We start from the raw sequence: 16,498 nt of genomic DNA, 5'->3' as shown, positions 1-16,498 counted from the left end.
CATGACTCTAAGCATCAATGAGTCAGTGAAGTGATTTTGATGTTGCCTTTCTGTCCTTCTGATTGCTTCATTTATTTTTTCTCACACAGACAGTTACCAATCAAAGATAAATGACCACTCTCAATCACGTCTTTTATTTGTAAGGCACCAGAGAAGCTTCCTTACTGCTAAAAGGTTGATTCATTCTCATCAGAGTACACAGTTGCTTGTTTACATCTTTGTATTTTTTTTTTTGCCCCAGGTATCTTAAAATGAGACTGTGTTCATAAACACATTAAACTGGTTTTTGTTGCACAAAAAAAGAGTAAACACTTACAAACCTAGAAAACAATGTTAAGTGTTACTGCCTACTGAGCGAATGGGAGAGGGAAAAAAAAAACAAGAAAAACGACATGGTATACAACATTGTGCCTCTCTTTTAACTGTAGGCTTGTAATGCACACATACAACACCAAAGTCTTCCATGATACACACACGTTAAAAAGCAGCTTTGAAACATACAAAAATGCTTTAAAAAATATGTATATTGATATATTCATATGTATACAAATTGGCCCTTCACAGCAAAAACAAACACACATACCATTCATATGTCTGAGTTTTGCCAAAGGAGGTTTTCTACAGAGACTGACGTCAGCATAAAGAGTGCAAATGACTAACTGATCTGTTTCGCACTCGATACATTAAGGTCATATCTCCAGGGAGGGAAAAGCATCAGCTCCCTAACACTAGCACAGACAGGAAGAAGGAAAAAAAAAAAAAAAAAAAAAAAAGAGCACTGAGCCACAACTTCAAAATTAGAACAGAAGAAAAGTTTAAGCTCCGATCTTGGACGTGCTCAGACGTTAAATGGGGAGTTGTCAAAGCTCTGGAAAGCACTCACATTACAGGGGAATAACAGCTAACACCTGCAGGGTACAGGCGCTCGTCCCACAGTCAGGAAACGAAGACGAGAAGAGAAAACAGTGAGAATAAGGTGACTGGCCTGGACTGCTTTAGACACTGAGTAGACATCAGTCTTGTGAACGTAGCTTCATACTAATGATCACTGAGAGTGCACTGCTGCCCTCTGTTGCCTTTAATATGAACATTCCCATTCCTCGCTTCAGCTGTGTCCCAATTCCATACTACATACTAACTGCAAAAACTTTTTTTGTTTATAAAAATCAATATACTTAGCAGCTTTATACTGAATGCAGAAATTATACAACACCCGCTCCATTGGAGTTCAATTGAACCACAGCTTTAAAAAAGCCACTGCCAATTCAAATGAACATCAAAGTGTTTTCAAATGTTCTCAAAACTCAAGTTTTTTAGTTTCCACACAGACTGTTTTGAGCATACTTTATTTTATCACTTTTTAAGTGTGAAAACACTACATACTCAAAACCTGCTTAGTCTAAAAGCTGGGCTACGCTAGAAAAGAACTAGTTTGTATGAAGTGTAATCCGATCATGTCAGAAGGCAAAAGTGTTTAGAGCGGTTTCGAACGGCCACACTTTAAAGTGGGGTGACAAGCCGACCGTCATAGAGAGGGGCGGATGGTGTTTGCTTGCTGTGCTACGGTGATACTGGTTTAAATATGGCACAGTGCTACACTCAGGCTGTCTCCTGGAGGGCATTCAGAGTGTTGCACTCGTTTGTCCACAGGAAAAAATGACAAAGAGTTGTGAAAACAATGAAAAAAAAGACAGCTAGAGAGAAGTTGCTGCCATCTTTGTCACCTCCACACACCTGGCCAATTGCTGTGGGCGTGAATGGCGGATTGTCTTTGGGACAGTTATGTGGCTACTCCAATTACAACGTCTGACAAGTATGGGTAAGTAAGTTTCTAAAGACGCCTTTAGTGGATTTCAAAACCAAACAACATACACATTTTTGAGTATGTTCACACTAGCCTGGTTCCAGACCTCTATATCACCAACACACACAAAGTGGCAGTCGAGTCTCATTACAGGCTATATTCACTCTGAAAAAGGGGCAAAAATCAGTATACCCATTTAGGGCTGATCAATATCAAGCTAAGTAGATAGTACTGTATATACTAGAATTAGCATGGAGTGTGGAATTGGAAAAATGCTCTAAATATAGCTCGAGTTTCTTTGCAACAGGCCACAATAAATTTGGTCACCAGGACAAATTATAACTGTGAGAATCTCTTTTAGATATGCTGTTTTTTTGAGGGAACGCTTGTTTGACGTTGCTTACAGAGCTTTAGCAACTCACCCTGGACACATTCTTCATTAAAATAATGTGGAAAAAAAAGGGGAGATCTTTCCCTGACAATCACACACAAGTTAAACAAGACAGGAAAAGACAGGTGCTTGATACAGTCTCAGTATAAACTGAAATGCTCTTCTAACTTACAGAAATACAGTACTCATATGTCTCTTACGACCGTCTGGTTCTGAAGTTTAGATCCTGTTCAAGTTTGTCTTGGTCAGTTAAACAGTGGACCAGTACGAGGAAGGGGCAGGAATAGGGGTGGTGTGAGGAAAATACAAAAAGGTGCTTTAAGAAAAAAATTAAGTTAAATTAAACAAGTGTTTTCTCCTTTCCGATCACATTCACTCGAGCACACGCAGACACATTTTGAATGTCTAATTAGCCTGACTTTAACTTCACGAAAACAACATGTCAAAATAAAGTCCATTTTTTTCAGAGCTTAAATTCTTGTCATTTAAAGACGAGTCATGGTCCATGCCATGTAGCGCGCGCAGCAGCTAGGCCTATGAAACACAAGTTAACTCCCAAGATGGGCATACTACCATTTGTACAAACTATAGGTTTTTATTGGAATAAAATCCCATTTATTCGGGATTGAGGTACACCGCTAATGCATCCAGTGGTTGGTCGTGGTATGAAAATGCAAAAAATGGTAAAAAGTTGGTTGGTTCATGTTTGAAGGGTTTTGAATGCACCCGACAAGTGTAATGTCCCTTTAAAAACATCCCATTTAATGTCAGACTAAGATTTAATTTGGTTCCAAATACATAAATGAATGGTATCACTCTCCAAGCAGCTCCAGCCAATATTTCATTTTGGGAAAAAAAGGTAATGGAGCTGGACGTTATGAGTGGAGGGACAGGAGTTAGAGGGAACTTAGATGTTGTAAAACTGCTTACTGTGACTTGCAGACGGGACAGTAAGAAACAATCTGAGGGACTGCAGAGCACGTAAACAAAAAACACTGGATCTGATAACAAAAAAAATTAAGAAATTTAAACCAGTGAGAGGCAGATCTGTGTAAGGGACACTGCTGTTAGCTTTCACCCTCAGCTCTCACTCCAAACCGGAAAACATTTATCTTGGTTAAGCCTAACAACAATGGCTTACACTAAAAAAAAAAGCATCTATTTAAAGTCTAGAAGCCTGAACTGAGTCTATTACCACTAAATAATAAGAACATTTAACTCTCACTCTCAGCCATTCAGCAGTTTCTCTCTCTGCACATCCAAAAATCTGTCCTCTCTGCTTGTCATCATCCCTGCAGTTACTCTTCTACATCAACACTCAGCAGACAGGCAGACAGACTTACATCAATCTCCATTTACAGTTACAGTTTTACCTTTCTTTTTTTATTATTTTTTTTTTTTTTCCTTTTCTTTTTTTTTTCTTCTTTTTTTTAGACACCTCACCCCACAACCACCCCCTCCAAACCTCCTGGCTGTGTCTGATCTAGTCTGACTTGTCCCCGTCCTCTCCTCGGGGTGCTCTCTCCGCCGCTTCCCGGGCCTTGTCCTCCTTCACCGCCTGGGCCTGGCCGTGGGAGTAGTTGGCCAGGATGGAGGAGAGGGAGAGCAGGCCGGAGCTGGAGGAGACGGCAGGCAGGCTAGGAGGGGTGAGGCCCAGGGGCAACGGGGCCACAGGCAGGGCCAGGCCCTGGAGCTGGGACAGGTGTTGCACCTGGAGCTGTTGCTGAAAACACACATACATGGTACAGATACGGTGAGCTCATAAGTTACGATTAGTGCTTAATAATGCAGTACAATGTTCTCATTTAGTGCACATTTATATAAACATTAATATTCCAGATTATTTTGCATGTCTTGTGTTATGTGCCTCTGTGTTTTAATTAGGACCTGACAATGCAGTGTAAATATGTCCTATGTTTGTATGGTCTATATCGACAACATTTAATTTCCTCGATTGTTCCGGTGCAGCCGGAAATTCTGCTGAACGTCCCTCATTTCGGCCGGATGTCCATCACCTTCCGCTTTCTTTGGGCTGGCATTCTAAAATCTGGTGGATTTCTGAGGACTATGGTTAACTGCTCCTCAGATCTCTGCAGGGTAAATCCAGACAGCTAGCTAGACTATCTGTCCAATCTGAGTTTTCTGTTGCACAACTAAAACAACTTTTGAACGTACACATGTTCCACTAAAACAAGTTCCTGCCTGAGGCTATTTTGCAGCGGCACCGTAGCCAAAAACGATTGTGATCGGTTTAAAAGAAATGCCAATAAACCAGAGCATGTTTTTCCTCCCATCCCGGAATGCTGTGTGGACTAACCAGACCCTCCTCCGCAGCGCTGTGGAGGAAGAATTTGCAATGCGAGAATAATGTTTGTATGATGATGTTACGACAAGTCTTTTGAGTGGTTAGCTGATAGGACAATTGCTGACACGTCACATGAGGGTGTGTGTGTGTGTGTGACGCTGTTAACTCAGTCGATTGCAGGTGTGTGAGAGATTAATTCAGGAGATTGAGGAGCGTGGGGCAGAGAGCATCAAGCGGGCGGGCACCAGGCCAGACACCCTGAGGAAACACACAGAGTAAGACAGCTTCTGACAGAAAAAGACTCAGCCTTTCTTGTTTTCCCACAACACGACTTTCTGTAAATACATCTTTTAAAGTGCCCATATTATGCTCATTTTTCATAATTGTATTTTGAGGTTGTACCACAATAGGTTTACATGGTTTAATTTTCAAAAAAACACCATATTTTTGTTGTACTGCACATTGCTGCAGCTCCTCTTTTCACCCTGTGTGTTCAGGTCTCTATTTTAGCTACAGAGTGAGACATCCTACTTCTGTACCATCTTTGTTGGGATTCACACATGCGTAGTAGCTAGGTAATGATCACATCAGCTAGCTAGCTGTTTCTCTAACTTCAGTTAGCACAAGGCAGGATTAGCCTGGAGTCTTCTAAACGAGGGCGCACTTCCAACTTTGCGTGGAATACCTGCAGAACAGGGACACGTAAGTAGTTCTTTTGTAGATTATAGTGAACTTGTGTGTGTGTTGTAGCAGTGTTTTGCCATTGAGAACGAGGGGGCTAACCGCTAGCATGGTTTAGCCCCCTCGTTTCGGCTAGTGACGTAGAAAACCCTGCAGATTTTGAACAGCTCACCCGGAGACTGAAGGCAGGTTACATTCAGAAACCCGTATCTCACACAAAGCAGCATGGATGTTTTTTTTCCAAGTTTGTATGCGTGTGGAAGCTGACGCATACAAACACAAAAATACAAAATAACACCCCAAATCCCAGAAAAAGTGATTTATTTTCATAATATGGGCACTTTAAAACCTGAACTACAACACACCAAGGAGCAGGCTCGCGGAGAAGTGAACAAGAGACGCTGGAGCACACGAGGAGGCCGTCCCTCCCGATGACCGACGCCAGCAGGCCTGGCTTCAGAACGCATGCAGTGTCTGAGTGAGTAAGTTTAACACAGCACAAACCCCTCTAGAAGTAGGAGACATGCACTCATCCAGGCAAGTTTAGTCTCATTCTCACAATGAACGCAACACGCAGGAAAAACGAGACAGGGGGAGTAATGCTACGAGCTAAGTTAGCCTTTAGTAGCTGTGTGTCTTCGGTATACGAGCCCAATGCTTTTCACAAACATTAATAATCTTTTTATTATTGCTCTGCATGCTTATACATTATTTCAATAAGTTTTGTAATTTGTATCTTATATTCTTTTTTAGGATAACTTTACAACATCTGTCGAGGGACAACAGATGGGAAAAAAGCCTTTTGGCTTGAAAGTGGTTTTAGTTTAGTCATGTTTGGGATGAGACATGATTCCCCCCATCATCTATACCCACTTACAAGTGAAAAAAAGCTTACCCGTATAATGGAGTTCATCTCAGGGGGTGTGACTTGCTTGGCTCTCTCTATGGCGCCCATGACTTGCTGTTGATGCTAAAAACAAAGACAACACATGGTCATGAACAACTTGACATCTAAGTGCATTAACATGGCTGGAAATCCTAAGCAAAAAGGGGACAAGTGACAAGATTGGACAATTTTTGTAGAAAAGTCAGTCACTTCAGATGTGCTAGTTATTTATAAGCAGTGTTGGGTGTAACGCGTTACAAAGTAAGTACAAGTACAAAGTAACGCGTTACAGTAACGTAACTACTTTTTCGGGTAAAAAGTAGCGTAACGCGCTACTACTGAAAATTTGGTAACGAAACGTAGTTCCTTTTTCAATTCAGCGCAACGTTACTTTTCCCAGGGACATTTGACAGCGACACTGCCTTCTCAGCTGCGCGCTCACAAGCTCCACACGCAGAGTAATCATGGCAAGCGAGAAACAGCCAAAGCTAACTTTTGAGAGCGTTTTAAGCTTCGTGGCTTTTTGCTGGACGGCGCTCTGAGCCAGGCAGACACAAAGCTGACAACCTCACAGATGGACGCGGTGGAGATGGCCTCATACATACACGCAGCGGACCGCTGTGGACTTGTGTCGGTTGCACGGACACGCAAGGATTTCCAGAAAAGAGGCTGCATCTGTCTACGACAATGCACGGACCATTACATACACTAACACCGTGTAACGCTGATGACCTGCTGATGTGCATTCAACCCGCACTGGACTCGTTCATAATGAATCAGCCGTCACTCTGTGAGTAGAGAATCCAGCCTGCAGTGGAGTTCAGACACTCACTGATAAACCAGAGATTGGCTTTATGGTCAAAGATAGTTTTTTGTATAATTAACTTCAGTCTCTGCCAGAGACCCCTGCTTTTAAAAGTAAAATAAAAGTAACGAGTAAAGTAAAAAGTTACTTTCCATAGGGGGTAACTAAGTAAAGTAACAGATTACTATTTTAAGAAGTAACGAGTAAACACTACTTTTTAAAAGTAACTTCCCCAACACTGTTTATAAGATTAAAAGAATAAATAGTAAAATATGAGGCTTGTTGAAAACCATTGATAATTACAACTAGAATGTAGATTACATAAGAAAAAAGGTTTGATTACAAGCCTGTCCAAGCCTGTATCTAGCCCCTTAAATGCACATGGGCGAGTTCTTACCTCTTGTGACAGGTAAGGCAGCACCTGAGCACAGATGCCATTCAGTCTCTTCACTATTTCGGCCTGAAAAGATAAAAAAGGAGGGAAGAAAAATGGTGAGACCAGCAAACTACCAGATCTGAGCTACTATAAGAAGTATTCATTACAGGATCAGTGATTACCTGTTTGTGCATTTCAATGTTCAGCCCGTAGGACATTTCATAGTACTAAAAAAAATCAAGAGGCAGAAAAAGACACATTACAATAAACTGAAGCTTTGTACTTTCTGTACATTTTTATACACATATACACAAAGTAAGAATCCTTCTATATACAGCACACAGTGCTGGAAAAAAAAGCATACACATGTAATTTTTAGATTTGTGTACATGTATTATACTGTATATGTGGATTATGTACTGAGAAATTTAGATGGTTTTGTCGTGTGATCTGTAATTGATCATTGACTATCAGAGAAGCTTTAAAAGCATAAATCTGTTACTCATATGATGAGGGAACCTGAGTAAGACACTAAGTGAAACGCAATCTGCGATTAAGTATGACTAACCAACCAATAAAACGGAGTTGATCTAGACCTTCCTGCCGTGTGCTGGATTGTCTCTGCTTACACTGCAACACTAAGTGACTATGGCCTGTATATTACAGGGAAAAAAAGATCAAGATAAACAGCCACGTCTTACTGACAAGAGTTAGTGCAACACTTACCATGATATAGTGACGCTGCATCTCTGACTTTTCAGAAGCCAGTTTATCACACTCCAACTTTAAACTGGACAGAGAGAATATAAATATTAAACCAATAGTCAGTTGGGAAACCTATGTATCTGCTCTTTGAAGGAATAGCTTGACATTTTGGGATTTATATAATCTAAGACAATGATCACTCGCTGGCTCTAGCATCATCTAACTCTCAGAAAAGAAGGAGTGAGCGTATTTCCCACAATGTCTAACTATTTGTTTAAATGTCGTTGCACTATGCTGAGCCTCCTAATGCCAGCAAACAAACTTTTATTCAGATATGGTTTATTTGCTGGATTATAAAAGCATTTAAGGCTGGGTAGAACAATATGGCTTTTTTTAAAGCCAGTAACAATAACCAACATTTTCCTACCCATATCAGCCAATACAGACACGCAATTGTAAAAAGAATTTGAAGTCATACCTATGTTAAGGCACATGTTAATCTTTTAAAGTCGTTGAAAAGAGCTATTCCACCAAAGTCAATTGCATTTGCCATAATAATAAACTATGGGAAGATGTTTCAAACACTAATTATATGAAGTGTGTGTATGGTTGTGTTAAGCACATACCTGTGGTACTGTGCTTGGAGGAACTGGAACTCATCCTTGATGCGATCACAGGAGTCAGATGTGGTGAACTTGAGAGGTTGACTGGACTGAGAGGATGCCTGGAAAACAGAATATGATCCGTTTTTATAAATTACATTTACAAAGATCCCTGCATCCAGGTCGAGACTCTCAGTCTGAAACTGTCCTTTGGATGCTTAATAGGGCTGGGACGACACGCTTTTGTCCCGATTTCTCATTTATTGCGATTCTAAAAGTACTGCGATTCAACTGCGATTTTCTTCTTATTTCCTTCTTTGACAACAAAAGTTGAATAATACACTTCTAGAGACAGTATATCATGAGACATTTCTAAAAAAAAATAATTGTTGTTTTCTAAGAAGAAGTACATAACATGCATTTATAAACGGATATGATGTAGTCGCCGTCAGCGGTACCGTATAAACGGAATATATTTTAGTGAATCATAGGTAAAAATTTTACCCAAAAAAAAAAAAAAATCACGATACGTTCTCCCACCCCTAATGCTTAAACATTTCCCAATCAGTCAAGCAATAAACAAATTAGAAGTCCTTTGCAGATACTGGTCCCAGGTGTTTAGAGACAGTAGTCTGTGAGGATGGCTCAAACGGATGTCAGCCTAAACTGGGCTTCATGTCTGAGTGTACAGTATACATTGAGATAAACAAGACGACGCTGTGTTTAATTTGCTGACAAATTGATATGCAACATCTGTTTTTAGAAAACCACAGGTCCACCACAGAGTGGTGATTGAGGAAATGTGTTTAAAGAAGGCAAGATTAAAGCGTGCCCGTGCTGACCATATGTGAGACGTACTTAAAGGCTGCATTAGAAGTTTGGTTATGTATAGACTACACTTAAACCATCAATCCAAAGCTTTAATCCAGGGTTTATCCAGTTCCCTAAACCTCATTACTCTCTAAATAAGTGGCACAAGGGCAAGAGGTTTCCCGTGGGATTATGGGACTGAACAGAGAGGATAGAGTCACCCGGTTACATGGTCAAAACCCTGCATCCAAAATACACAGTGCACAAAAATACAGTATATTGTACTGCCGAAACTGTTATTCTCTAACATTTTAGATACTAAACAATTAATTGAGTAATTAAAACAAGTAGGTTAGCTTAATCGATAATAATAAAAATAACCACTAGTCACAGGTGGAGCTAAAAAAATAATAATAATTGTAAAACCTTTTATTTTTAATACATAACAGAAAATGAATGAACAATTTTGGCATTCAATTGTTTGAGTCGTTCATCAAGAAAAAAGCTAAATATTCACCCTGCTTCTCAAAATGTCCGACGCTACACATCATTTTAAATCACTAATTTTATGTTTTGAAATGTTGGTCGGGTAAAACTAGTTGTTTGAAGATGTCACCTTGGGAAATATGTCAGGTTTTTCACTATCTTTTGATGTATTTTTAGACTTAAATGTTAATCATAATAATAACTGCGAAAAATGTTCTATGTTGATCTATAAATGATCGTCATTCATAGCTCTCCAAAAACACATTAAGTATGTTTGGAGAGCAACAATGGCATTACAGTGGTTCAGATTCTGTCGTATAAAAGCCACCAACAGTTGAAACTGGTCTTGACTTGACTGAAACTGCCTTGTCATGTTTCTTTAGGAAGATCTTCGATACAGGCTTTCTTTAAGAAAGAGGAACAGCGATCACATTTTGAAACCAACCAACAAGAATATACATGTGCTTTCTTTTAAACAAATATTCTACCTGCAACCTTATATGACCGTGATGAGTGTTTGAGTTGGGGCTTAGGCCAATGGTCTGTGTTATTGTGTGCATGCTTGTGCAGCGCTTCCCGAACCTGTGGGTCATTTCCTGCTCCGGGTGTTTGTTGCTTAGTGCGATTTGTCTGGTTAGTAATGGAATTCTTACATTAGAAATAACAAAATAAGAAAAGGCCTGCAATTAGGGGTTGACGGTAATAACTGTATAGAAAGTACACCGATATGTATTTGCCCTACAGTATGAAAACTATACCGTGCTAACAGGTAGAGCCCTCAGAAGGATGCCAGCGCTGCGGCAGAACGCAATGACATTACACACGACTGTTCGCTGTTTACCTTCATAAAATCACCTGAAAACGACACCAGAAAGGCGCCCTTTTTTTTATGAAACAGAGCAGCTAATAGGGCTGGGCAATGTATCGATATTATATCAATATTGTGATATGAGACTAGATATCGTCTTAGATTTTGGATATCGTAATGTGACATACTGTAAGTGTTGTCTTTTACCGGTTTTAAAGACTGCATTACACTAAAGTGATGTAATTTTCTGAACTTTCCACACTGTTCTAGCTGTTCTATTATTTGCATTTTCCCCACTTAGACATTATATCCACATTACTGATGATTATTTATTTAAAATCTAAGTGTGAAGATATTTTGTTAGAGCACCAATTGTCAACCCTAGAATATCGCCGCAATATCGATATTGAGGTATTTGGTCAAGAATATCGTGATATCTGATTTTCTCCCTATCGCCAATTTTAAGAGATTCTGTTATTTTACAGTATTAAAGAAAAAAAACTAGTATACCAGTGTTTTACCCCTTCAGAAGCATTCATGTTGAAATTTTAAGTAAAACAAAAACACTGACATATACTGTTACCATCGAAGCTTTAAATTATACCATGAAATAAATGTAAAGCCATACCGCCCAGCCATACCTGCAACAAAACAATCATTTTCATTATGGGTTATTTTCCTCAATTAGTAGTGTAGAGAGTAGTCTGATTGTTCTGTCTAACTAACAGTCAACACCCGAAAGATACCATCATGGTAGTCTCGTATTGCCAGACCTATCTCCACAGCGCTGTGTGGAGTAAGGTCTGGCTACACCACAGATGCGTTCCAGTATAGGAGGAAAAAACGCTCTGGGTGTTTACATTTCTTTAAACCAATCACAATCACCTTGGGCGGCGCCATGTTCCCGATGCAGCAAAGGTGGCTCTGCAAAATATTCTCGGGAAGGAACATTTGCACCCCGCAAAAGAAAACACCACATACAATATTAAATGTAGTTACAGTAACGTGAGCTATTTAGATTTGCTGGATACATGCTTAAAATTTGCTCTTGTACTTTGTCCATAGAAATCCCCACCAAACTTAGATAGTAAATGGCGGAAAGATATTCTTTGTAAATCTTTAAAATCATTCACCAAAAGAACCAAGCAGGCCTGCCTTATTGCACGATCCAAAAAAATTTCAAAACCTGCTCTTTACAGAGTGTGGTTTGCTAACTCAAAGTTTGTTGTTGTTTCCCGAATTGAAGGGCTTTTGAGAACGGCAACATACAAAGAGCGGAAGAGGAGGAGCAAAGCCTGACATCTGGCACATGATGTCAGGCTTTATCCTGGAAATGTACTTCCGTTGATCCAGACTACCATGATGGTGAACAAAGAAAACTAGCATTCACATTTAAGAAGCTGGAACCAGTGATTTTTTTGCATTTTGAAAAGATGACTCAAATGATTAAGCAATATTTCAAAACAGTTGCACGTTTTTGTTGATTGTTCAGAACTAGCGAGGCTAATCAGGAAGTAGCAGACTCTGCCGGTGGAAGTCTCTAGTGCGCCTGCTCTATGGGCCACACTGTGCGGAAAGCAGTGCCAATCATCCGTGTAATTTTAGACGAGGCAGTTGAACTTTTTGGACTTTTTTTTATGTCATGCGCCACTGATCAACTCTCATAGAAATTAATGGGGCCCTCAAACACTGTATCCAGTTCCTATTATACATTCATGTTATATAGTCTTTGTGTCCGTATGCGGAAGTACCATCTGTAGTTCGAGCAGCAGTCCTAGAGCCAGCAGAAAACTACCGTATGATGCGTTTTGCGTCATCCAGCGTTTATCTGCTGGCCTGTGAGTAGGGAGAGATGGAGGGTAGTTTAACATAGTTCATTTACACATACTACCAACATTAATATAGTATAAAGTTAATTTAATATCGTTAAAGTATCCCTTTAAATTAGCTATTTTGACTAACAGCTAACCTTAGCTAACGGCAGACTGTTTGCAGCCAACTACAGGAAATAAAGTGCTATAGCTAGTTTTATATAGATTAATTTTAAGTGTTCCTGCAATCTCTCTCCACTGTAATGGTACAAACGTCGTGAGGAGATAATATGTAGAGAGGTCTGGCATTGTGAGCTGACAGCTACCTGCAGCCATAGACTGTTAAAACTAGCCAGCAGAGCTATTATTATCAGCTGTCGGTTGCTAGCTAGCTGTTAGCTCAGCTTGCTTAGTTTGCTACTGGGACAAGTTCAACTAGGCAACTTACCGAGTGCCTTGATTGAGGAAACATCATGTCAGCAGTGTGTTTCGCCGTGTTCCCTTGGTCTAATCGAATTACCGGGCTAGCTGGCTAAGCTAACAGGTCCCCAGATATTATTAAATGATTGGAGACGCTATTCGCACTTTGTACTCTGTCATCGTTTAAAATAACGTTAGCTAACGCGAAAGCAGCAGGAGCCGGAGATCGTCTTCTGGTCTTCGCAGTTAGGAAAACAGCTGCCTCCGAAGGATGAATAGGCTAACCAAAAATGAAAGGTCTTCAAAGGAACAGCAGGTTTTTTTTGGAATAACGTTAACGATACACCTCCCCGGGGAAACCCTGGATGTTGACACATGAGCCCCCGACTTTCCTCTGCTTTGAAGAGAAGAGCAGCATCACCCGGAAAACAAACCGAGCAGCGGAGGAGCGGGCGCCCCGTGTGACACAGAGCTGAACTGAAGCGCTCGTCACTGCAGCCAGCAGGGCCGGAGACAGCTTCTGACTGGGGCCCTGAAGCACAGTCTGATACACAGGGATAGATGGATCATCCACCGGGCTGAGCAGGCATCCCAGATGGGCCCCAATTGTCCCAGATTCACTGTGCATCAATTGCTTTTAGTAATTTGATCAATTACACATGTGTTAGGGAATTTGCACCACAAGAGTTCTGTATTAAGTGCCTAAGGACCTTTCGGTATTTATGGAATGGACCACCGGAGGAAAATAGGGGAGGGTCATGTCTTTTTATTTTATGCTGAGGGGAGGGTCATCCAACATTTTTTAGTCTGGGTGGGGGGGGGGTCACCCAACTTTTTTATTCATGAAAAGAGCAAAATTTCAAAGTGGCTTGTTTGGTGCATATGTATCCATGTAGCTCTCAGTCTCGGCCCCCTACCAGATGGTCTGACCCCATACGCAGAGTTTGCTGGGGGGGCAGGAGGAGCACTGCCCCTCTGGTGGCTCAAACAGGTAATTGCATTGCTTAAAAAATGAGTGGAATAATTACATCTGGCATGACCAGATATTTTATAAATATCTTAAATAACACAAAACAACTAAATGGTGATAGGTAATACATCAGAGTTCATATACTGCTTTAGTAAAAAAAAATATTACCTGGCTGACGATGGGAGCAGCAGGACGCAAAAAACGAAAGTTACTGTTGCACTAGTCTGGACATCTTGCCGTGCCAACCTTGCAATAAAGGTTTCCTAAATGCCATGTATATAAATGTGATGTCAGCTTACTAATTGATTGCGGGTTTTGTGTAGATTTGGACTTGTATACGTTTATTCCACTTTGTTTAAACGGTGAAGTGGAGAGGCCTCGTTCACCTGTTTAGAGCTGGCTGGTGAATGTGACGCTCGTATCGGCCTTGCTGGATACACCGTGCCTCTGTTTGTGGATCTCCTGATCGCTGTGGATTACTTTTTTTTTCGTGTCACTGGATTACGGCAAAATATGGATCTTTTTTTCTAACGTGTCTTAACGTTTTATGGTGAGTTTGGAGAGGCATCTCAACAGACTGTAGGTCCAACACTGATTGTTCACTGTTACATTTTAGTTGAATTTAAGCGTCTGTCTATTGCATTCCAAAACAGCCGTGCCGCGATTGAATTTCATAAGAGCGAATTATTAAATTGTTACAATGTAACTTAAAATCTGCTTTAAAAATAAACATATATGTTTTGGAATATAATGTTCAGCTTCGGCAGCTTTACCTATGTGCTAAAATATACAATGACGAAGCCTAGTGACGAGTCCATAGCAACCAGTGTTGAATTGGTTAGCCTATATCCCAGCGTCCTTTGCTGAATGGTCTCAATGTTTTATTGTTTTATTTCATGTGAAAATTAGTTTACTAAATGAGTAACTTAGTATTTGAAGTAATGCAGTAATACATGAAGTGTGCATTTAGTTTCCATGCTTATTGTGTTTCCACAACAATGTTAGTGAGTAAATCTACTGAAATGGCCACCACACCATAACAGAGGAGTGGGATGTGTAAGATGAGAATGCAGAGGTTAACTCGTGTATGTCATGTCTGTAAAAATCTAATTGTTTCTGTACTTCGTTGCAAAGTGCAAACTTGCACGCAAGGGGAGGGTCATTCATCTTTTTCAAATCATTTTGGAGGGTCATAGGAAAATTATTACTGACGAGCGGAGGGTCATGTCTTTTTAGGTTAGAGGCCACAAAACTCCTCCGGTGGCCCCTTAATTAAATAACGAACAGCCCCTAAAGAAAGGCCATGTATTGAACTGGGGCACTTTGTCAAAATGTAGTTTAAAGATCTCAATAATTTTACTTTATATTATGCTGCACAACTTAAACCTAGGAATGTATTTAGTAAAGTTATGTTTATTCCACTTATCACAAACTAATTGACACAGAACAGAACATCTCTGGTATTATTCTTGCATTAGAGTATTGGTGGGACTCTGGTCTCTCTGCCCTGTGTAGACTGTATACTGAATGGGAACGTGGAGTGTACAGGGTAAACATGCAATGCACAGAAGATGCGAGATCAATAGCTGCGCCTAGCATCAAATTTGCACCCCCTACCCTTACATGTACCCCTTATGCCAAGGCACAGCAACAGTCAAATACAATTTAGCCTACGACATTTGACTGCAGTCAAAGACGGTAAACATGCACAAAAAAACAAACTATTATAATTTAGGATTTTTTGTTGTTATTATAGCATCTTTCAGAATTTGCTGATTGCATTTGTTTTGGTTTAATGAAAAGGAGACAGTCCCAGTGACAGATGGTGCAGTTTATGTTGTTCTTGGTCCATTTCAAGGAGGGCATCGCCATGCATATTTGCCGTTATGACACAACTACTAAGAGTTGCTTAAGTCAGGCATTTTCCTATCCTACACAAGGTGGCTTTAAGAAAAAAAACTCCACTATTTTGTTATACCATCTTCGAATTGCAAAATATAATAGTGCTCCAAAAACTAATTTGTTTCGTCATCCCAAACTATTTCATAGCCCCTCCCAAATCCTGCACGTTTCCACAGGTCCATCCAGCTGACAGCCAGGAGCTGGGAGAGTACCCAATATTGCACCCTCAAATTTTCTGTTCTTCCAGTTGCTATTGGGTAATATAACTAAACCTGAAGACTTTAGATTTTAAATTCCTCTGAGGGCCCCTGGTGGCTGCTTGATTTGCTTACACCGGGCCAGCTGTACTGCAGCCATACCACTAGTCCTACTAGTACCTACCCAGACCACTAGTACCACTATCCTAGTCAGGATAATCTGGATACGGTCCTACCTATAGCCTTAAAAATGCAGCTATAGGACGACCAGACCCTGGGATATCTGATAAATTAAGCAAATGAAATCACAGAAGCCAATAGAGGTGACCACACAGGAGCAAACAAGAAAACCATATGCTCCCATTGGAAATGGGTTTTTGTTAAATGTGAAACTTCAATAAAATCACAATACCGGATACTCATTTCTGATATTAATTAAAAAAATAAATAAATACATATTGCAAGATTACCTCAGACTTCTACAGCTACAACTTAAAACATACAAAAATCATGAAACCCACTCAACACACACACCATGA

At 40.3% G+C, this 16,498-nt stretch overlaps 1 protein-coding gene across 1 annotated transcript; it reads right to left on the bottom strand.

Moving 5' to 3' along the window:
• Window positions 1–118: 118 nt before the first annotated feature.
• LOC116057361 (TLE family member 5-like) lies at window positions 119–13,344 on the bottom strand. Its single transcript, XM_031309775.2, has 7 exons — window positions 12,919–13,344; window positions 8,580–8,677; window positions 7,975–8,038; window positions 7,431–7,475; window positions 7,270–7,332; window positions 6,077–6,151; window positions 119–3,918 (listed from the first exon to the last, which is right to left on the bottom strand). The coding sequence occupies exons 1-7, from the start codon at window positions 12,943–12,945 to the stop codon at window positions 3,679–3,681; spliced, it is 612 nt and encodes a 203-aa protein (XP_031165635.1). The 5' UTR covers window positions 12,946–13,344; the 3' UTR covers window positions 119–3,678.
• Between the last annotated feature and the right edge of the window lie 3,154 nt (window positions 13,345–16,498).

This window comes from Sander lucioperca, chromosome 18 (assembly GCF_008315115.2).
Source record: "Sander lucioperca isolate FBNREF2018 chromosome 18, SLUC_FBN_1.2, whole genome shotgun sequence".
In the NCBI taxonomy this organism is placed as follows: Eukaryota; Metazoa; Chordata; class Actinopteri; order Perciformes; family Percidae; genus Sander; species Sander lucioperca.
This window is presented reverse-complemented; position numbering and strand designations above follow the sequence as displayed.

Coding starts and splice junctions, on each gene's coding strand:
- LOC116057361 (XM_031309775.2), bottom strand. CDS start 12,945: ATGATGTTTCCTCAATCAAGGCACTCG. Junction 8,039..8,579: donor CTCCAAGCACAGTACCACAG/GTATGTGCTTAA, acceptor CTCTCTGTCCAG/TTTAAAGTTGGAGTGTGATA. Junction 6,152..7,269: donor TGCCTTACCTGTCACAAGAG/GTAAGAACTCGC, acceptor CTTTGTTTTTAG/CATCAACAGCAAGTCATGGG.